Source organism: Miniopterus natalensis, chromosome 17 (genome assembly GCF_054644295.1).
Source record: "Miniopterus natalensis isolate mMinNat1 chromosome 17, mMinNat1.hap1, whole genome shotgun sequence".
Taxonomy (NCBI): domain Eukaryota; kingdom Metazoa; phylum Chordata; class Mammalia; order Chiroptera; family Miniopteridae; genus Miniopterus; species Miniopterus natalensis.
In genome coordinates, this window is record NC_142097.1 from 23,412,172 (window position 1) to 23,435,102 (window position 22,931).

The following is a 22,931-nucleotide window of genomic DNA, read 5'->3' on the forward strand; positions in this document are numbered from 1 at the left end:
AGAACCAGGATGGCAATGGCCAAAGGGACAGATGGTTAACTGTAGTGACATTCTAACTCATCCTCTGAGGCAGCTGCTCAGCCGCCACTTCCTCTGTGAAGCTACTGAAAGCTTGGGTGGATTTTGGAGAGCTTACTGTGTACCAAGTGCTGTGCTAAGCACTCATATAATCCTCACAGCAACCCCAGGCAGGTACCCATTCTACAGAGGAGGAAACAAGCTTGGGAGCCTGACTTACTTGACTATACAGGCAGCGACAGCACAGGTCGGCCTGCCCTAGCTCCTACTCCCAGGTTACTTCCTGTTCTCGGGCAGGAACCTTTTCCTTCCTCTGGGTTCCTAGAGCCCAGTGTCCCTATCAGGGCCAGCATCCACTTCATTTTGCTTTCAGGGCTTAGGGGTTTACAAGTAGATCTCCCTCACTGAATGATGGTTGAGGCTGTCCCATTATTTCTTCCATAGAGCCTCCCACAATGTGCTGCAGAAAGTAGATACTCAGCAAGATGAACCAATGGCCAGCAGCTGGGCAGACAACCTCCACTCTCAGGCCTTTCTCTTTCCTCCCTCCTTTAAGCCGTCCTGGTTCTCAGAGCTCACCTGTTTCTTCACGCTCCCGAAACTCTTTCTTCTTAGCACCTTTCTCTTTCTTCCATAAGATATTTGGACAGGGCCTCGGGGAGAGGATCATGCTTCACACCTTGATCACACTCTGGGTCAGGCCTTGTTTTGGGCTCTCTGTGTTTCACCCAGTCAAGGTAAGACCAGAGTTCTGCTTGGTCATAGTACGTCATTCATTTTGAGAATGGGTGGGGGTAAGGAGACAAAACAAGAGACTGAGGGACTGTAAGAGTGAAAGATATATATTTAAAGGGAAAGCAATATCAGAAAGAGGCAGAGGTGACCTGTGGGGCCCAGGCCACATTTTTTCCCCTTAAAAAATCTCACTCAAAAGTCTAGCTTAATAAGGTCCCCATGGTCCCTGTGAACACCCGCCTCTGGATCCTAATGCCCACTAACAATGGCTTCATTCATCTTCCTTTTCATCTTCTTCCATGTTTTCAGCACTTTCTGTTTTCATTCCTTCTTTTTCTCCCAATTCTATTTCCCCCAGTTCTTCCAACTCTCTTCTGACAACTTCTGAAAATTTCTCCTCTTGTCCTTCCAATTCCCCTTCTATGAATTCTGAGTTTTGTTGGTCCAGATCTGAAGGCCTCCTGTAAATTTCTCTTGATTCCCTTCTGCTCACTTCTGATACTTTCCCACCAGCTCCTTCTCCTGATCTTATGCCTAGTTCTCCGGACAGTCTCTGGGCAACACCTCCTGAGTCTCTCCCCATGGCTCCCAGTTCTTTTCTCCTTGTGGAGCTGGTTTTTTCTACTTTTTCTCTCTCCCCGTTGTCTTCTTGTCCATTCACTGTGATGGTCAGAGGTTCTTCATTAGACAACTCATCCTCTGTATCTTTCTCACTCTCCGCCTGCTCTCTTTCCCACTGCTTCACCACCTTCTCGGGCTCATCTCTTACTCTTCTCACTCTTTCCTTCTCCTTTAGCAATGTTGCTGTTTTAGCCAATGCAGCAGCCTCTTCTGAAAAACAAGAGGAAGGAGGAGAGAAAGGTAGAAGTTTTTCCACCTCTGGGCCTGGGAGAACCCCAGCCTGTGGTGGCCTGTGCTTCTAAGAGAAGCAATCCTTTGCAAAAGGAGAGAAAGAACCTCATCCATTGCTGAGCACCAGCCCTGTTCCAGACATCGTGTGAGCTGCACAGATTATACCAATCATCGTAAGTGCATAGTGTCATAAAAGTGCATAGTGTCATTGATTCGAGTTTGCAGTCAAGGGACCTGAGATTGATAAAGAGAAATCACACACCATGATCACACGGCAAATCAATGCAGAGTCAGAATTTGAACCCAAGACAGTCTGCCCCCACAGCACATTCTCTTTCCCTACAAGAAATAACATAGGTACTGGGAAAGGACAGAAGGGGTGTTTTCTCCAGCACCCTCATTCTGCATTTCTCTTTGTCCCTGGGAAGCACATTTCATCATTTGTTGGGAGGTTCCCTGTAAAAGTATGAGCAGACTGCTAGCAGCAAGTTCAGCTGGAGAGCTATTTTACAACCAGAGGGATCCTTGCTCCTTGTGTTTGCCAGCTACAGAGAAAAGTCACCAATCCCTCTCCTCCTGAGTCACCCTCACATTCTCTTTCTGGCAGCCCCTGGTCTCTAAGGTGCTTATAGGGGCTCTCCATTCACAGGGGGGCTGCCATTTGGCAGTGAAGACATATGCAATGCTGCCACCTGCTGTTCTGGGAGGGAAGTGCTCAGCAGCTGGCACTGGCCACAGGGCTTTTGGGATGAGTTTTCCCCGAGGGCACCTTCCCCAGCACATGGCCTGCCAAGGTTGGCAAGGGAGGTGTGAGGGAGGATGCTTGGAGCATCTGCCATTTCCCAGTTGTGTCCTTTCACATCTGTTGCTACTGTGGCTTCTGAGAACAGCTCCAAGGTCATGTGGGGCAGAGGCAGAGCCTCTCACTGAGGGGATCTGCCCACCACATGGCAGGTGCTGGATGATAAAGGTCTACTCAGGTGCCTGCAAACTCCACACCCAGCTCCCTACCACCATGCCTGGAACAGAGAGGGCTTCGGCCTTGGTGCCTGGAGGTGGCTCTGTCCTCTTGGCTGTACAGAGTAACTGAGATGTGGCTAGGGCACCACAGAAGGGCAGACAGAGGCTGTCTTGTCACCAGGAACAGTGTAGAACCATGGTAAAAGCCTGGGTTTTAGAGCCAGGCTGCCCAAGACTGAAAACCACTGTGGGACTTCAACCCCTCTGCCTCCGTGTCATCCATAAAATCAAGTGAATAATAATACTTATTTCATAGTGTTCTTGCGGGATCAGGTGAGTCAGAACATAGTGTATAATGCCCGGAGAAGAGTGCCTGGCACACAGGCAGCACTGAATGGAGATCAGCTTCTCTCATCACCCATCCCCTCTAGATCCCCTCTAGAATCTGTCCCTAATGATTTGGTGCGGCCTGGGGGCCTGGAGTCCCAGCCATCTTCTTCCCTCACTTCCTGGAGCCAGGGAGTCAAAGGCCTCTTTACTCCCTGAGGCCTTGGGAGAAAGAATGTGATAAGGTAGATCGTCTTTTTGTGCCCCCCTGTTCCCCACCCCCACCCCTACCCTGCCCATGCTGGCCCCAAAGAGCAGTGCCATGCAGCAGGGGACAGTGTGGCTCTGAGTCAGACTGCTGTGTGACCCAGACAGATCACTCCACTTCACTCAGCCTTCATTGCCCCCCAAACAGTACCTACCTCCTAGGGTGGTGAGGACTGAATGAGATGCTTAACCCAGTGCCTGGCACACAGGACGATTCTTCCCCTTCGGAGCCTTCCCTATTTCCCCAGAGAAGTCAGAGCGCGTTGCCTGCGCTCATAGCAGAGCAGTTCCTCCAGTTCCGCCCTCACCTGCTGGAGCCCAGTCAGGGGCAACTATAATAGCCTGGCTTTCCCACTGGGCTGTGGGCTCCTCCAGGGCAGGGGCTGAGCCTCTGTCTCCCTCGAATCTTACACCTTCCTGGCATGTGACCAGTGCTCAGCAAATACTTGATGAATTCATTGAAGAAATGTAGGAGTGGGCTCTCTGGGCAGACAGCATGGGCTGAGCCGGAGGTGGGCTGAATTGCCCCAGGGAAAGGCTGGGGCTGCTGGCGGCTCTGAAATCAAAGGGCTTGTAGACAGTGCTAAGCCCTGGGACTGGACAAGCTACTGGAAATTGCAGCTGAGACTGACAGAAGAGAATGCAGAGGGAAAATTCTGAAGCTGCTTGTCTCAGGGGCTCCAGGAACTCACCTTTTTCTTTCTTTTCTTTGAATAAATCCCTGTAGTTAGTTTTCTTCAGCTCATCGATGATGCCCTTGTTGGCATCGTCCAAAGCCTGTGGGTGGTAGAAGAGCCCATAAACTCTCATAACCCCTGTTCGGCACCTACACTTCCCCTTTCACCCAAGTCCCAACCCCAGGAGGCAGGGCTCTGCACTAACCCTGCCCCCTTCTTTGCTCCTGGCTCCTCTAAAGGCTCCTGCCTGGAGGTTAGTTGATACCTAGGGACTTGGAAATACCCAGGCTAAGTGATATGAGATACATGACTGCAGGGATCTCAGACTTCATTTCCCTTGGGCTTAGGCATGTATTTGGGAGGTGTGTGTATCTACTGATTTCCACCTTTTTACCTAAAGCTTCCTTTGGCTTCAGCCAATGCAAAGACACGATGCAAGTCCCTAAGGCCACAGCAGGGCAGCAAGCCAGGGAGGGAATCAGACACACTGCAGGGTGGGCCAGGGGCTTGCCTGCCTTCAGAGGGGCTTCCAGGATGGCTGCAGGTTCCCTGGGGGCCTGCAACTCAGCCTGCGCACATCTTGAGGGCAGGCTCTGCCTCCTTCCTTGTGACTTGCATGGGCGGAGCACCAGTAGGCACTCGGAACCATCTACTGAACTACCACCAGGCCTGGACACTCTTGTGCACTGTTGGTCTCCACCCTGTGTTTGCCTTCCTGCCTGGAGATGCCCATCCAGGTGGGTAAAAGGTCAGGGACCTGGTCCCATGAGGAGTCACTTATGGCCATAGGGTTGTTTGACCCCACAGTCACTTCTCTGCCTCTCAACCTTTCAAATCCCTGCCCAGCCAAGGTGACCTCAAACCCTTCTTTATAGGAAAGCCCCAGCCCTGCCTCCCTGTTGGGCCCTCTCACTCTGAATCCCCTGGTCCCTATTGCACTGGTCACAAACAAGGGGTTTTTGTTATAACTTTCCTGCTGACACCAAGCTTCCTGAGGGCCAGGACCTTGGTTGTCACCTTTGGGTTGGACAGCCCAGGCCGACTTGTGGTCAGCAAATACTTACCACATTTAATTGCCATGCTATCTCTCTCCACATATTTGCAGGGCGATCATGTGGAACAGGATTAATTGGGAGAGACCGTGTGTGTGAACTGAGGAGCACATGGCTGGGCTTCAGTGAAGGGGAGCACTCTACCTCTGGAGGCCAGATATAAAGGCAACGTACACATTAAGGGAGCTGACCCCCTTGACAAAGAAAGAGAACAAGTGACAGGCCTAAGTCGCCCTGGGCCAGGTGAAAGCAGAGCATGGACTGCCATATGGTGGGGTCTTTGGGGGAGTGGTTTCTCCTCCATGACAGGGAAAAAGTGGTTTCACCATGGTCCTCACAAACCATGATCTTGCCCCCTAAAAATTAGAGTGGTTCAGGTGGCTTCCTTGCCATTCCTAGATCTTTGAGTCCAGGATGGTCCACTGACTGCCTGGGGTTCTTTACCCCTAGTCCTTCTGCCATCGTTACCCAACTCCTGGATACAGGCCAGGGTCTCCTTTTCTGCCTCCCACAGATCCCTCAGCACCTGCAGCCTCCGTGCCTTCAGCCTGGCCAGACCCTGCAATCCTTGTCCTTCAAATCCACCATGAGGGCCACCTCCAACCACAGCATTTTCAAGATGTCCATTCCCACGGTCCCTGCTCCCTTTGCTGAATGCCTGCGGCACCTCCAATGCGGTTCCCGGGCCACACCCCTCGTGCTGCCTCCGAGTTATGCAGTCTGGCCCCTTTCAACCGCTGGGCAAGCTCCCGAGGGAGAACGACGGCCTATTTCATTCACTCCAGCAGATGCCTACTGGCGTCCAGCTACGTGCTGGTGCTGCCTCTAGAATTTCGACATGGGACAGCTTAGGGGCAGCAGCTGGCCGGCGGCAGGAGGGGAGGTGGCCAGCAGATTCATGCTAAGCTGCCTGAGCATCTGCGAGGTCAGTGTGCTGACCCTACTGAGGTTGTCCATCTGCCTGGAGTGGCTCTGGAAGCAGAGGCTTCACCTGTGGTCTCTGCCTCCTGAAGCTGACAGTCTAGGCCAGCACCATCCAACAGAAATTTCTGCAAGGATGGGACTACCCGAGATCTGCACTGTGGCCGCAGCCACGTGTGGCTATGGAACACTGAAATGTGGCTAGTGTGACTGAGAAACTGAATTTTAAATTTAACTTTTAAGTTACTTTCATTTAAATAGCCGCACATGGTCAGCGGCTGCCTTATTGAGCAGCGCAGGTCGAGGCAAGTGAGCGAGGAGATCATACTGTATTTCCTGTGGTCTCCTGGAGGAGGGAGTATTTTTGAAACTGCAAGTCCTAAAATCAACTTAGGTCTCCACCAGCATTAAGTAAAAGAAAATGAAAAATAAAAAAGAATAAGGAATATTAGCGTTTGGAGTAAGGTAAATATGTTTTGTAAAACTTTCATTTCTACGTTTTGTTTATTTCAAATAAAATATGTGGCCCAGTCGCTGTGGCTCGGGGGTTGAGTGTCGACCCATGAACCAGGAGGCTGCGGTTCGATTCCTGGTCAGGGCACATGCCTGGGTTGCAGGCTTGATCCCCAGTAGGGGGCATGCAGGCGGCAGCCAATTGATGATCCTCTCTCATCACTGATGTTTTTATCTCTCTCTCCCTCTCCCTGAGATAATAAATAAATAAGTATGGGTTGCTATATAAACTGATGGCAGTGGCAAACATTTGAAACCACTGCCCTACCTAGAATGTGCCCTGCAGTTGGTAGGTGATCAATGTTTGTGGAATGGCCACTGGGAAGGCTGAGGGGCTGGGGGCCCGCGCCCACGGCAGGCCCAGCTGGGGAGAGGCTTACGCTGATGATGGCCTGCTGTGCCTCGTTGTTGTGGACCAGCTTCGCTCTCTCCAGGGCCTTCTCAAAGTTGTTCACGGCCGACTCGAAGTCTCTCAACTTCACTGGAGAACAGAGGGCAGGCACAGCACAGGTAGGTGGTGACACTGTGTTGCATGATGTGGCTGCCCTGCAGGTGCCAGGTTCCCTCCCAGGGTAGTGACACACTTGTGTGAGCTGGAGTCAGCCCCAGGTTTCAGGCAGCATCACGGAGCAGCCCAGGATCACCCTTTCGATCACATTCCTGGGTCATCTCCCCACTAAGGACAAAACCTGGGAACCTGTGCTATGGAACCTCAGGCCATTCAAAGCGGTCAGTGAGCCCTGGCTGGTTTGACTCAGTGGTTAGAGTGTCAGCCCTCAGACCGAAGGGTCCCGGGTTCAATTCCTGAAAAGGGCATCTACCTCAGTTGCAGGCTTGATCCCCGGCCTGCGTTGGGGCATGTGCCAGAGGCAACCAATCAATGTGTCTCTCCGATGTTTTTCTTTCTCTCTCTCTCTCTCTCTCTCTCTCTCTCTCTCTCTCTCCCAATCTCTCTGAAAAGCAACAGAAAAAACAACAACAACAACAAAGGTGTCAGCGAGGGAAGGAGGCCTGTGCACACAGGACAGGGGACAACTCCATCTGGTCCCATCTTCAGATTGTCGCAAAGAGAAAATCCATATTTTTAAAGTGTTTGCTCAACTTTTTTAAAGAACTCTGTAGAGACCAAACAAAACACTGAAGGATTGGACGTGACTCATGGGCCAGCGGCTGGAACCCCAGCTCTCCGGAGCCCAGCTCCCACAGTCTGAACCCAGAAAGGAGGTGGATCCTCTGAGCTCACCCACCTCACCAGTTAGCGCTGGAGCTGGGACTGGAACGATTGACTGCCCTTTAAAAGAGCTTAAGTTCAGGAAGGAAAGAAAATTACTCGCCAGCCAGGCTGGGAATCCCACATTTCAGTTTCTTCACATACCACAGCTTCCTCTTATAACTGAATATACCCAAGATGCACGCCCCTCCCAAGAACTGCTTTGGGATCCATGGGGGAAGGAGGGCCTTGCGTCCTTCCGCAAGTCAAACTGCCAAAGGCTATTCCATTAGATAAGCAATTCAATGTGTAACTCTGAAAGTATATAGAGTCACAGTAAGTGGGGTCATATATACATATAACCCTTTAAAGGAGAGTCACAGTATTCATTGAGACCACCAAAAATGAATGTCAGTGTCATTCTGACACTGCAGGTCTGTAGAGGAGTCATAACACTTATTAAAGAGAGTAAACACTAAAGGCTATTTTTTAATTGAATCTGTCACCTAAAGTTACCTTGATTCTGGAAGCTCTTTTCCCCTTCTTTCCCCTCTACATGCACAAATCTACACATTTATGCCTACATTTTTGTTGAGCCATAAATAGGCTTTTCCAAGGCCTGTAACTTTCTCAACACTGTTAGAAACACTTATGAGAAGTTGATGAGAGGGCAGGAAGGAAGAAATTAGTATTTAGTGAGTGTTCACTAGTTGCCAGTTCCTGTTCTCAGTGCCTACACCCTTAAGTATCACTCTATTTCTTTACACCAACCCTACAGGTAGATACCACCATTATCCCTATTTACAGAGGACAAAACCGAGGCACAGAGTGGCACTTGTCCAAGCTCTGCCCCCTAGGCTGTGCTGCCTCTAGACTCCGGTGGCTCCCAGGCTGCTGTGTTTGTTTGTTTTAACTCCAGTGTGGGGGAACTGAGACCAGCAGTAGTGGCCTGGTTCTCCAGAGACCCTCAGGGCCCAATAAGTCCTCAAGAGTGGACTCAGGATAACATCCAACCTGAGGGGTACATCCTGTCGCCCCTTCAGCTTATACAGTGCCCTCCTAAGAACAGGAAATGTATCTAGGCAAAGCCACCATAATCGTGTCTGTGATTTAGGTTTAAAGCTTTCTGTACTTTTCTCTATGCTTTTAGGAAAGAATCCATGATTTGTAAGTAGGCCCATAAGGCCCTGTGGATCTGGCCCCACATCAACCTCCTTTCTCCAAACCTCCCTGGTCCCCAGGACCTCCAACTTACATTGGTCTCCTTCGGCTTATAAAATTGGCCCAGTTCCTGCCCACCTTCCTAAACACTGTTCCTTTGGCTGGACAGCTCTGTTCTCATCCTTAAAGTTTCTGCTTAAAAGTTATCTCTTCAGACAGGAGGGCAGGAAATTGTTATCAGTTTTGCTCCCTACTGTACCCCTAGAAGGTACCAAGTAAGTATTTGCAGCATGAATAAAGGAATGAATGATTATGCACCTGATCATAGCACTGGTCACAATTCCTCCCTCAGTGGGGTCAGCTGGGTGCCTGGGGCAGGAGCAGCTTAGCACAGCTTTGCAAAGCCTGAGCTTTGGAGTCAGACAAAACTGAGTTCTAGTCCCAGCTCCATCGTCTATTAGCTTGTGACCTGGAGCCATTCCTTTTTACCTTTACATTGTGAAATATTTCAAATATACACACTGGTAAAAGGAGTAGTAAAATGAACCCCCATTACTCATCACTCAGCTTCAATAATTATCAAAATATTGCCGATCTTGTTTCATCTGTTTCTCCTTACCCCTGCCCCTTGCTGTGTGTGTGTGTGTGTTTTTAACAATTTCATTGAGATGTAATTCACATATTATAAAATGCATCCATTTCTAAGTATAGAGTTCAATGATTTTTAGTAAACTTATAGTTGTGCAAGGATCACCACAACCCAGTTTTAGAACATCTCCACAGACCCAAAAAGTTCCCTCGTGTGACCTGGAGCAATCTGCTGAAACGCTCACTGCCTCAGTTTCCACACATAAAATGAGGACAACACCGCCTACATCACTGGCTTGCAGTGATTCAATGCAAGAATGCAGATGTAAAGAGCACCAAGGCAACAGGAGGTGGCGCTGTTCTTTTGGTTTTGTTTTTTTTTGGTTTTGTTACTCTTCACCAGAGGACTTCTTCCATTGATTTTTAGAGAAAGTGGAAGGGAGGGAGGGAGAGAGGGAGAAAGAGAGAGCCAGAGAGATGTGAGAGAGAGATATCGATTGGTTGCCTCCCGCATGCGCCCCTACCAGGGCTGAGCACCCAACCTGCATGCACCCCGGGTATGTGCCCTTGATTGGAAATCGAACCTGAGACTCTTTAGTGGGGGGCGGGGGGCGGCGGTGCAACACTCTAACCACTGAGCAATTCTGTCCTGCCAGGGTGAGGTTGGCGCTGTTTTGATGACCAGAGGGTTACGTTGTGCTGGTTTGCAGCTGAGCTCCTCAAGAGCAGGGGCAGCTCTCAGGGTGCCCCAAGTCCTAACTGCGCTTAGCCCAAAGAAGGCACTTATCCTGGTCAAAATGGACAGGGTGGGCCGCACTCTCAGAGTCAGAATTCAAATGGGCGGGGGCACACAGGGATGCTAAGTTTGGCCCACAGGACTCCCAGCCTGGGAGTGGCAGCCGGGCCTGAGGGCTGGGGAAGATAGGGTATCCTCTCTGAGCCTATACCTTGTGCCTGTGCCACCAGAACACTGGCATTCAGCTGCCACTCGATGTCCCCTTCTTCCTCGGCGCACTGCTGGGACTTCTCCCCGTAATTCTGGGCCTCCCAGGCCTGGTCCAGCTCCAAGTAGCAGCGGCCAATCTCATGGAACAACCAGGTCTTCTCCAGGGTGGTTTTCGCCAGAGGGATCTTCTCCTCCCACCTGGGGGTATGAAGCGCCAGGTCAGCTTCTTCCACTCTAACCCTGCCCTTGGCCACAGGAGGTCAAGGCCTCCTGCTGAGGGGCAGGATAAGAGCTGTCTCCAACCACCAGTTCTTTTAGATAACAAGTGATGCTAAGAAGCATTAACATTCTTTAAAACTTCCAAAACTATTTTGGAACATCTATGGGGTCAAATTTGATACAACAGTTGCAAATAATGTTTACAAAATATCATTTGAACTAACATAAAAAAAATGTTTAAGAATATTCTTAAGTTCGAATAAGAAAAAAATCAACACAGAAAAAAGAATGGAATGAAAAAAAATCAATAAAAAAAGTTAAGAGTAGGATTACAGGCCCTGGCCGGGTAGTCAGATGGTTAGAGCATCGTCCTGATACGCCAAGGTTGTGGGTTTGATCCCCAGTCAGGGCACATACAAGAAGCAACCAATGATGCATAAATAAGTGAGACAACAAATCGATGTTTCTCTCCCCATCTTTCTCCCTTCCTTTCTCTCTCTAAAATCAATAAAATAAAAAATAAAATAAAGAATAGGATTAGAATTAGTGCTTGTCTTTGGGTGTGGGACTGAATAATTTTTCTTCTACTTTTCTATATTTTTCAAATTAATATTTTAATAATAAGCACATATTTACTATAAAACTTTTTATTATAAAAATATGTAGGTGGCACAGCCAGGCGTGGCTCAGCGGTTGAGCATCGACCTATGATCCAGGAGATTGTGGTTCGATTCCCGGTCGGGGCACATGCCCAGGTTTTGGGCTCTCTCCCCAGCGGGGGGCGTGCAGGAGGCAGCTGAGCAATGACTCTCTCATCATTGATGTTTCTATCTCTCTCTTTTCCTCTCTCTCAAATCAATAGATATATTAATATATATATATATATATATATATGTAGATGAACTCTCATACTCCTCTGTCTTTTGGCACATAGACACCAGGAGCCATTCAGGAAACCAAATGATGTGTAGCAGAGATGAACAAGTAAGTCTATTTCAATCAAGCGATTAGGGCCTGAAAGACATTTCTCTCTGCACTAAGTGAGTGGGCCCAAGGAGCTGGCTCACCCAGCCCAGGCTGGTCTCCAGGTCAGGCCTCCCCCGAAGTCTCCCTGGGGCTGAATCACCCCACTGGAGTAGGTCACTAGCCCCTGGGGCTGGACATCAGAAGTCCGGCAGTTGGGTCACCTGGAGAGTTCAGACTCTGTTCCAGTGGACCCCACATGACCACAGAGTCACAGAATAGTATCAAAAGAGGTCCCAGACTCAACTGGTCCACCAATTCCTGAACTGGTCCAGGGTAAGGATCACTGGAGTATTTGTCAAAAACAGATCCCTGAGCTCCAACCCGAACCTGCAATTCACATACCTAACAAATGCTCAAGGTGATTCTTGTCACTGGGACATTCTGAGAAAATGCTGATTCTAGTCTATTAATTAATTTAACTGATGAGCCCCTGAGTTTACAAAGTGGCTTTCCCATGGTTGCCTAGCAGAGCAAGGAGAAAAACTTGGGTCTTCTGGATGCCTCCTTGCCTGGCATCCTGGCCCCAGGCTGGGAGTCTGGTGTGAGGGTGGGAAGTCCTGGCCCCGAGGTGGGCAAAAGGCAGTCCTTGGTCACTCACGTATCAATGGCTTGCTGGAATTTCCCAACTCTGGCAAAAACCCTGCCAATATTGTCAAGGGCTCTCGACTTGGCATCAGGCAGGTCACTGAGGGGAAGAATCATGACAAGTTGTTCACTAGAAATCAGTCATTCTAGGCACTGTGGAAACAGAAAAGAAGTTAAAGACAGGGGCCCTGGCCTCAGGGACTCAGGGTCCAGTTTGAGGGACATGCCCAGCTGGCAGGGCTGACACACACAGGGCCTCCCATGCTCTGTAGCCAAGAATGAACATTATCAGGACCTTTCTGGAGGGCCATCAGTGAACAGCTTGCAAAGATGCCTCTTTGATCTAGTAATTCCCCTTCTAGGAACTTACCTCAAGAAAATAATGTGCCAGGCCGACGTGCCTCAGCGGTTGAGCATCAACCTAGGATCCAGGAGATCGAGATTCGATTCCCGGTCAAGACACATGCCCGGGTTTTGGGCTTGATCCCCAGCAGGGAGCATGCAGGAGGCAGTCAATCAATGACTCTCTCATCATTGACATTTCTATTTATCTCTCTCCCCCTCTCCCTTCCTCTCTCTGAAATCAATAAAGACACATTTAAAAATAAATAAATAAATAAAAATTAAAAAATAAAGTGGGTTCTCTGTTATGGTGTCATGAATAAGTTGTAATATGTTAATTTATTTACAACAATAATATGTAATAAGATAACAGTAATGAGAAAGTAGGCAATCAAATCATCTATAGAGTATTCGAAGAAAGAAATGAGGACTGGGATCATTAAAGAAGCTACTTAGGCAAGTTGGGACTTGAGCTGCACCCCAAGGATAATAGGCTCAGGGGAGGGGCACAGAGTGAGGGGCCTGGCTTATTAAAATTAGGGAGCACCTGGTGCATGCTCAACTCACAAATTAAGACTGGAGGCCCATTCATGGATGTTAAAGAGGAACTAACTTTGTTTAAGGAACATGTCTCTTTATTCAGCCACTTAGCATACATTTACTGCGTTCCCATTTGTGGCAGGTGCTGGAAAGAGAAACGGAATATAAAATAGTTTCATCCAGAGTCTAGAGTCTAATAGGGCAGACAGGATACACGTGAGTGTTGAGAGAGACGGCAGAGCAGGGATTTCTAACTCACCCCTGGGGTGCATGGAAGGCTTCCCAGAAGGAAGTCACTTATTTAAATTTTGAAGAATCAGCTGATGAAGAAAGGGCTAGCAAAAGAGAAGGCCCCTTTTAGGGATTAACAGGAGCAGAGCCACAAGGCGTTGGCTGGACACAGATCTTCAGGGCCTGGAGAGAGCTGGGTCAAGAGAGACCAGGACAAGCCAGGTAAGGAAGGGCAGCAGAACTGAGCACTTGAACTTTATCCGACCATTGGATTTCTTTTGCACGGAAGGGCCAGCTGGGCAGCAGGAAATTCAGGTCAGAGGAAACAGGCAAGAAGCAGGAAAGGTCAGTCTGGATTGAGGTGTGGGAGAAAAACAGAAGAGAAAGAGGCAGCCTGGACAGGACCTGGGCGAGCTGAGCATGAGCAGTGATGGGAGGGAGGTGTCTGGAAAGCAGCCTGGGCTCCTTCTTGGAAACTGAGTGGCCAAAAGTGACATCCTCACAGATAGGGAACCCTGGAGCAAGAGGTTTGGGAGGGACATAAGGGATTCCACATTGCACAAGTTAAATTTGGAGTTCCTGTGGAACATGCAAGTGGAAATGTCTTGGAATTAGTTGGATATGCAGGTCTGGGGTTGGGGAGGGATTCTGGCCAGAAGTAAAAATTTATGTCTTTAGGACATGGGATATAGTTGGATCCAAATTACTTACTGTATGTACATATCATTTAATTCTCATAATCTCTGCAAATCGGTATTATTATGCCTTCAGTAGAGATGAGGAAACTGAGGTGAGCAACTTAATCAAATCTACACAGCCTCAGTGCCAGAGCCAAGAGTCAAAGTCAGGTCTGTCTCCAAAGCTGGTTGTTGCTGGTGGTTGTTTTTCCTACTTTTGGAATGGCCTATCTGTGATACTCCTGCTCAGCACAGTGTGGGCAGGCGAGAAATGAATTGGCAATGGACGGCATGCCTTCTTACTCTGATGAGTAAGAAGGAGAGGGTAGGAGGCAGGAATGTTCAGGAAATTCATTTTGAGCCAGATGGAGGACTGACATTAGAGGGCTTTACAGAGGTCGGTGCAGAGAGGGCCTTGAGTACCAAGCAAAGGCATTTGGTTTTAACCTGCAGGTAATGAGGGGCGAAGGCCTGTTTGTCAGCAAGGGAAGGAGTGTTGATAGATGAAAAGCAATGTGTCTCTGGAGGCGATGTGTGGCAGCAGCTGGGGGCAGGGAGAGCCCAGGGCCAACCCGTGCATAGAAACAGGATGATGAGCCAGCCAGGGTGGCTCAGTGGCAGAGCATCGACCTATGATCCAAGAGATCACAGTTTGAATCCTGATCAGGACACATGCCCGGGGTTGGGGGCTCGATCCCCAGTCGGGGGCATGCAGGAGGCAGCCAATCAATGACTCTCATCATTGATATGTTTCTATCTCTCTCTCCCTTTCTCCCTTCCTCTCTCTGAAATTAAGAAAGACATATTAAAAAAGAAGGAAGGAAGGAAGGAAGGGAGGGAGGAAGGGAGGGAGGGAGGGAGGGAGGGAGGGAGGGAGGGAGGGAGGGAGGGAGGGAGGGAGGGAGGGAGGGAAGGGAAGGGAAGGGAAGGGAAGGAAAGGGAAGGAAAGGAAAGGAAAGGAAGGGGAGGAAGGGAGGGAGGAGGGAGGGAGGGAGGGAGGGAGGGAGGGAGGGAGGGAAGGGAAGGAAAGGAAAGGGAAGGAAAGGAAAGGAAAGGAAGGGGAGGAAGGGAGGGAGGGAGGGAGGGAGGGAGGGAGGGAGGGAGGGAGGGAGGGAGGGAGGGAGGGAGAAAGGATAGATGCTGGGCGACTGAAAGAGACTTAGAACTGTGGCATAAGTAGGAACCAGGTAGGAGAAAGTCACAAATGACTCCAAACCAGAGCAGGCCATCAAATTTGAAGAGTTGGTTCCTGGGAGAGTTGATATTCCTGTTACTGTGGATACACAGAAATGTCCTGAGGTCTTCATATGTACTCTGCATGCCGTCCTCCCTCCCACCCTATCAGGTGGGGCTATTGCTATGTCCATCTGACAGAAGAGACACCAAGGTTGAGGGAGGTTAAGTGCCTTACCTAAGGTCCCAGGGCTGGGAGATACAATTCCAAAGCTCAGGTTGGCCGGACTCCATGGTTTGCCAGGCCCTGGTTGGATCTGACTCCTGCCCATTGATCCAGCCTCCTCTTGCTCACTCTTGCCCTGGCAACACCCTGTCCTCTCCACCTTACGCTTCCTCCTGCCTGCCTCCGTGCCTTCCCACAGGCCATATAAAGTGTTCCCCAATAGCCAGTGAAGTGCTCCTGAAATACACTGCTCATAGCATTGGGTCTTATATTTTTCCTTCATGACCCTTATTATTATGGCGATTTGTTAGCTATGTCACTTTTTCTTTCACACCTGGAGGGAAATGACCCTTGTGTCTGGTCACTGTTGTGCTCCCAATGCTAGCAGCACCTGGAACACCTGGGGTTGAGGAATGCTTGCTGACATGGCGTAAGAATGAAAATATCCCTATGAGTCAGACCACTGGGAGCTTTTTAGAGTTTTGGGCCAGTGCCCTCCTCTTTGTGGCAAAAAAAACCTGACAGTCTTGTTCTACCCTTTACTCTCAGTCCTGGGCAGGTGGTTCCTCCCTCCTCGGGAACTACCTCAGGCATGCTGGGCAGAAAATGGGAGCTCAGCCACCAGCAGCCTTGGCAAAAGGCCGAGCTGTATGGTCCAGTCCAACTCCTGCAGGCCCCTGGGCCTGGGCCTCCCAGCCTCCCAGGGACTCACTATTCCTTGGCGATCTCCAGGTCTTTTCTGTGGCTCTGCAGGGCTGCTACCATCTGCCCCAGCTCAATCTGCGCATTCCCTATGCAGCTGTACAAGTTCCCAAGCAGCTCATCCTTGTTGGGCACCTCTTCTTTGTTCCATTCCAGCACCTTCTTCAGCACTTTCTCAGCTTTCTGAAGGCTCCCTTCGGCGCTGCCGCTGGTCAGCACTGGGGAGGGAGCGCGGTGGTGTGGATGTGGGAGCAGCCTCTTTGCGGCTGAGGGGAGAACCCCCCTCCCCCCAGACGCCACCCACAGTCCAGGGAAGCCAGGGGCTCAGGGTATTCTGTAGCTCTCTCCCCACCCAGCAAAGTCCCCCCCCCTCTGAGAACAGCACCCACGCATGTCAATGTCCTCCAGGCTCTTGAGGATGTATCGCGCCGTCTGCGAGGGCCGGCGCTTGCGGTTCCGCAGCCATTTCTCTTGCATCAGCTTGCGGTCGCGCTCCCTGGCGTAGATGGGCTTCTGCTGCCTCCAGAAGTTACTGCGGGAGTCCAGGTAGTTGATGCCCGTCATGATGAGGTCCTCCACGGTCAGGCCGTGCTTGATGGTGCCTTTGATCAGGTCTGTGGGGAAGGGTATGAGGAGGAACCAACCAGAACAGGCATCTAAGGGAGTTGCCTCCTCTTGCCTCTGGGTCCCCGTTTCAGGGCCCCCTGGGAAGCTCTGCCTGGAGTTGCAGAAACAGTGAGCAAAGCAAGAGCACATGGGTGGCAGAGTGGGTCTATCTGGGCCTAGATGAGGCCCGAGCTCCCCCTTTCAGGCATTCTCGCGGTACAGAGTTTAGCGCATAGGCCTCTTATGGTGAGATAAGAGGAGCTACCATAAGGGGCAGCTGGTGGATAGCCCCAGCCTTCAGGGCTCCCCCATTTCAAGTAGTGTTCTCAGAGAAGACAGTCTAAATGCATGACCTGGCTCAGGTTGCCAGTGCCAAGTGATTCCCTAGGTGCAAAGTGGGCCAGTGTAAGCTAGGAACTGGAGGGGTATGCCCAGGTCCTGCCCACCACCTGAGCAGAGGTTAGAGCTGGTGGCAAAGCTGTAAGGCCAATTGGGGTAATGTTCAGGCCACCTGTTCCCTCCACAGAAGCTCTTCTGGAGGAGGGAAGCATTCAGGCCTGTTATGGAGATGTGCCAGCAGTTAGCTGCCCCCCTGTGACACAGACCTGCAAGGAATCCTGCAGATGACCTTGGAAGTCAGCTCTGGAGAAAAGTCATCTGATTCAAGGGTGATCCCTGCTCAGGCTTATCAGCTAATGGCAATACCCCCATCCTGCATGTTTATGTGAGGCTTTCATTTCCAGGCTCCATCCTATTTCCTGTCACTGCCAGCACAGTACAGTGTGTTTGAAAGAGCGTTGGACCAGAGGTTAGGAGGCCTGGGCTCTGGCATCAACTCCACCATTAACTTGCTTGTCACTTAGAACAAGTTACTCCCCACTTGGGGTCTCTCTTTCCTTATCTATAAAAGGAAGGTTTGTACCAGACGAGGTGTGGGACATTTTAGTATTAGTGCCCTAGGATGCCTCCCAATTGGATTCCTTTGCTCTTTGTATTTATTGAAGGCCAAGGGGATAGGTGGTAGAGGAATCCAAATCTTTGGAGTCCCTTCCCAGGGTAGCGTAGTGCTCAAGAGCACTGGTTCTGAAATTCAACTTCCTGGATTCACATCTGAAAGCTGTGTCACTGCTTACCTATGCATGACCTTAGGTGACCTAACTTTTCTGTGCCTCAGTTTCCTCATCTGTAAAATGAGAGTAAAACCTGTCCATAGGAGCATATCGGCTAATATTATATGATAGACTCTGCCTCTGCCTCGTGCGTTAAGCACCCACCCGATTCCCTTTGCCCCGGTCCCTGTTGCAAACAAAGTATCGGAAACCTCCATCCAACAGGAGCTTCTCCAGATACTCCTTGTCCACATAGAGCTCGCCTAGAAGCTGGCGGACAGTCTTCTCGCTCTTCAACGAGCCCCTCCGCTTGGTCTCTCTCTTGGTGTGGTGGTATAAGAGCTGTTTCATGGGATGCGGCTTCTGCAGGGCTTTCATATTCTGGGAAAATGGAGCAACACCCGACAGAGCCTCAGCAAGGAGCACAGAGAATCCAGGGACCCAGAGTCTGTGATCCCAAACTCTCCCTCCAGGACCTCCCTGTGGGCAGAGACCCATGGAGTGTTTCTGGCCCGGGAACAGCTAGACTGCTGGGACCCCTCTAGAGCTGGGGCAGAATCCCATGGCTGCCTGTGATGGGTAGAAGCTAGTTGTTCCCAGGCAACAGGGCCACTAAAACGTGTGCACCTCAGGCACATGTGGCCTCTTCCCTTGAGGGGATAGATCATCAGAACCAGGGCCCCTACCTCAGCCTGCTTGCTTAAGAAGGAGAGGTCTCCTTTGTTCTCCAGCTTAATTGAAGAAGGACCTGTAAGGACAGAAGCTGGGGCTCAGTTCCACCAGGCCCCCAGCATGACCTCTCACATATTTTTATGTAGAAATGGTTCCCTTTGGCAGGGGGATGGTGGGCATGGTTGCAAAGTTGGCTCAGAGCCAGCCTGGCAGGCAAATGGTTCGTCATGTTTGGTGTAATACTCTTGTAGGAGTTAGGCAAGGTCCCTGCTAGCCCAAGGCCGTGGCAGCCAGATTTCCAACCAAAGGGAGCTCTCCATTCCATCCATTTCCATACCCAGCCATCCACACTGGCACACTCTCTCTCTCCTTCCTCCTCCCTCCCCTGACACAAGGTCAGCTCTTGGTGCACAGATGGTAAAGAAGAAGTGAGAGACTAGGGAAGACTAGGCTCAGGGCTCCATCCTACTGTATGACACCAGGCCAAAAATGGGCACTTATCTCACTCATCTGACTTGGGGTGAGAGCCCTTATCTGGTATTGAGGATAACCAGCTGTTGTAGTGCTCAGTACAGTGGATCAGGGATTGGTTCTCCTAGTGAACAGTTCCTAATCCTCAACAAAATCAGCGGCAGCCAACTCCAAACATGAGACTCCCTGTAGGCCTCTTAGTGGTCACCACCCAAGGCACCCAGGCCTTCCTCCAAACCTAAGAATTCTAAGAGACTTCCTGGATAAGGGCATAGGCCCCATGGTCACTCACTTCCCACTGAGTTGTTGATGGCTTCCTGGGCTTTCTGAATTCCAACTTTGAATTCCCGATCAGGGCGCAGCTTATAACCTCGATGATAGAACACCAAGGCAAACTCGAAGTCTCCCATTGTGTACAGGGTCTCCGCCTTTTGTAAAATGCCCTGAAATGAGAGGAAGTCAAATTGAGGTGGACAGACAAGGCCTTACAGGACTCAGGTGTGGTGGACCAGAAGGGGCCCGGGCTGGGGTCAAGGTTGGGATACTGAGGCAGGGAGGTAGGCAAGTGACCTATGAAGGAACAGAAAATGGCATCAAACTCTAGGTGGTCTGGCTGGTTCATCTACACTTCTAACCAGAGGTTGCTGCAGACAATGGCAGTGGTGAAAGCAAGATAGGGTTCTCCACCCATACAGTCACCTTACAGAAAGTTGGGTCGCCCTGGAGTGAAGCCTCAGCATCGTTCAGGGATTTCTCTAACTCTCCCATCTTCAGGAAGCACTTGGAGCGGGCAACCAGGCAGTTCTTGTCTCCATTCTGAAGGTGAAGAGCCTGAGAAAGGAACCACTCAGGTTGACAGGTACTACGCAGGGAGGGCAAGGTCAAAGCTGGATTGGAAAAAGCCACCCAAACTCTCCTGCCAGAGTTTCAAGGGGTGTCCTCGGGGCAGCAAACAGGTCTTTGGATCTTATGCGAAAAGCAGCACATAATCATTCTTCGCTTAGTCAACTCGATTATGTGCAAGTGGCTCATCTTAAACAAGATCAAGTCACAACCTAGTGTGGAAGCCACTGGTGAAATGTGAGAATATATTGCTCTGTGGATATAACGAATTCCCTGAGTGTCTGGGATTCCTCCAGACGACTCAGACAATAGATTCTTTTTGTGTGTGTGGGGGTTTTTAAAAAATATGTCTTTATTGATTTCAGAGAAAGGAAGGGAGAGGGAGAAAGAGATAGAAACATCAATGATGAGAGAGTCATTGATCGACTGCCTCCTGCATACCCTCGACTGGGGATCGAACCTGCAACCCTGGCATGTGCCCTGACTGAGAATCAAACCACGATCTCCTGGATCCTAGGTCGATGCTTAATCACTGAGCTGGGCCTGGCTGGGCCAGACAACAGATTCTTAGGATCTGTTTGGGGCATATCAAATTCAACCACAAACCTGAAATGGCTGCACAACACACTCAAAACACATTCCAAAGGCTAAGCACTCTGAAAGCTAACAAAATGGATTCTAGGACAATCTGCTACTTGAGTTATCTATTCCATTAGCCCTCTTTTTTTTTTTACATAGCTTATTGTGAATGAATCACTGTTTCAGGTGATTAAGATGAAAATGCCAGCAAAACTGAAGCTGTGATTTTGGCTCTAAAGTGGGAGCAGCACCCGGCTGGCGTGGCTCAGCAGTTGAGTGTTGACCTATGAACAAGGGGGTCATGGTTTGATTCCCAGTCAGGGCACATGCCAGGGTTGTAGATTCGATCCCCAGTAGGGGGCATGTAGGAGGCAGCCGATCAATGAGTCTCTCATCATTGATGTTTCTAACTCTCTTTCCCTCTCCCTTCCTGTCTCTGAAATCAATAAAAACATATTTAAAAATAAATAAATAAAGTGGGAGCAGCCCTGGCCGATTTGGCTCAGTGGTTAGACCGTCGGTCCGCGAACCGAAGGGTCAAGGGTTCCATTCCTGGTCAACAGCACATACCTCGGTTGCAGGCTCTATCCTCTGCTCTGGTCAGGGCACATGCGGGAGGCAACCAATTCATGTGTCTCTCTCATATCAATGTTTCTCTGTCTCGCCTGGCCAGGTTGAGCATTGACCTAGGGTCCAGGAGATCGAGGTTTGATTCCCTGTCAGGGCACATGCCGGGGTTTCAGGCTCGATCCCCAGCAGGGGGCGTGCAGGAGGCAGCTGATCATGACTCTCATCATTGATGTTTCTTTCTATTTCTCCCGCTCTCCCTTCCTCTCTCTGAAATCAATAAAGATTAAAAAAAAAGTTTCTCTGTCTCTCTCCCCCTTCCTCCCTCCCCTCCAATAATGGAAGAAATAGCCTCTGGTGAGGATTAATAAACAAACAAACAAACAGTGGGAGCAGAACTCTTCCTTTACTCCCCATGTCCTCTTCTTTTGTTGGAGATCATTGCCATAGTCTGTGGTATACTGTCTTTCCTGAAGCATCAGCCTGATTCACTCCTTTCTAAGACCTTCCCACTTTTCCAAGAAGTGGAAGTAGCTACTCTATTTCATGGAGAAGAAAAAACAAAAAACCCACTTCTCATCCAAAGCTATCTTCCCTCAAGGTGTTCTTTTCTCTCTGCCTGAACTCAACTGTTGGCCCATCTGGTCAATCATTTCTGGTGGTAGGTAATGGAAGGGATAAAAGATTCTGGGTAGCAATTGAGAAGCTTGAGTTTAGGGGGAGCCTCGGGACTGGTTGAAGAGAGCTACTTTGCCACTCCATTTGGAATAGGAAGCGGGCTATTTGTTGTAAAAGAAATTGTCATAAGAACATCTAATAGCTTACTCTCGAAGGAGTATCATCTGGTGATTAGCACCTCAGAACTGGAGTCTGAGTGCCTGAGGTTGAATACTTCCTCTGAGACTTGCAAGTTTGGTGATCTTGGGCATGTTACTCAACTTCTTTATCAGTTTCCTTATCTCTAAAATTGAGTAATAACAGTACCTCCCCCATAGGCTTGTACTGCATTTAGCAGTATGGCTGGTATCCTAAAACAGCACTTAATCCCCTTAAGGTGGGTGGAGCAATTGATACTAAGGTTATGCATGATATTGCTAGTTATCTACTGACCACCATCCATAAGCAACTGAGACTTCACTTCTGTAAGAAGTCTCTCAGCCAGTCTCCTGGCCAGTGGTTGGGAAATTGGGCCTGTAGAAAGAGGCCAGTCAACCACCAAACATTTGAGTTAAAAAGAAGTCACTGTCGTCGCACAGAATGGTTATTAAGAATGAGGCAGAAAGCAGGTAGGAATTGGTAGAAAATGGCTCAGCAGGAGCTTATCTGTCACAGTGGTGCATGGATCAGGGACAAGAGAATAGAAACGTTAGGGTCGTGCAGGCCTTATCAGGACCTCAGCGTTATCAGCCATCCTAAGGGATGACGGGTGATGGGTAGGTTCAGAGCGGGACTCACGTTGCTGAAGCTATGCGCAGCTTTAGAGAACTCCCCGCAGAGATAGAGCCGCTCGCCCTCCGCCATGTAAGAGGAAAAGGTGCTTCGCAAGCTGTCAGTTTCTTGGTCCGACATGATGACGGGATTCGGAGGCGCCGAAGCGGAGAAAGGGAGGAAAAGAAGCCGGAGAACCTCGGTCTGTCTAGTGGCAACGCCGTCTCTTAGCAACCGGAATACACAAAGCCACTTCCGGTCCCCCCCCCCCCCCCCCCCGCTCCTGGGGCCCTAGGTCCCGGGGACTGCGGCAGCCCGCGTGCGCCTGCGCCTGCGCCCCTGCAGCTGCGCACTCGGGGGGCGTGTGACGACCGCGTGTCCGCTGCGTGTCAGGCCGCCCCGCTCCAGGGTTCGCCGCCGCACGCTCCATCCGTTCTCTCCGTAGTTGAATCGTGTCCAGAATTTACAGCCAGAAAAAGAGGCAGAGGATTGCGGGCAGAATTCTAAATAGGGACAAGGCCCACGCGGCTGAGGTGCGCGCGCCGCCGTGGCGCCGTCGGGGAGAGAGCGCTGGGCTTGGAGTCGGCGTAGTCCTCGGGCAGCCTTCCTTCCCTAAGTGCGTAGCCTGCGGCGGGCAGGTAAGGGCTCTGCGCCTTTAATTTTCCCAAAGGGAAGGTAATCAAATCTTCCAGATGTGAGGGTCTGCAT

General features: G+C 50.1%; 1 protein-coding gene across 1 annotated transcript; it reads right to left on the reverse strand.

Moving 5' to 3' along the window:
- Positions 1-767: 767 nt before the first annotated feature.
- ODAD4 (outer dynein arm docking complex subunit 4) lies at positions 768-22,463 on the reverse strand. The gene is made up of 12 exons (XM_016215116.2): positions 22,251-22,463; positions 19,506-19,637; positions 19,099-19,249; positions 18,350-18,411; positions 17,876-18,044; positions 16,338-16,562; positions 15,959-16,166; positions 12,071-12,157; positions 10,229-10,425; positions 6,703-6,803; positions 3,852-3,936; positions 768-1,584 (listed from the first exon to the last, which is right to left on the reverse strand). The coding sequence occupies exons 1-12, from the start codon at positions 22,362-22,364 to the stop codon at positions 1,025-1,027; spliced, it is 2,091 nt and encodes a 696-aa protein (XP_016070602.2). The 5' UTR covers positions 22,365-22,463; the 3' UTR covers positions 768-1,024.
- Positions 22,464-22,931: the final 468 nt, after the last annotated feature.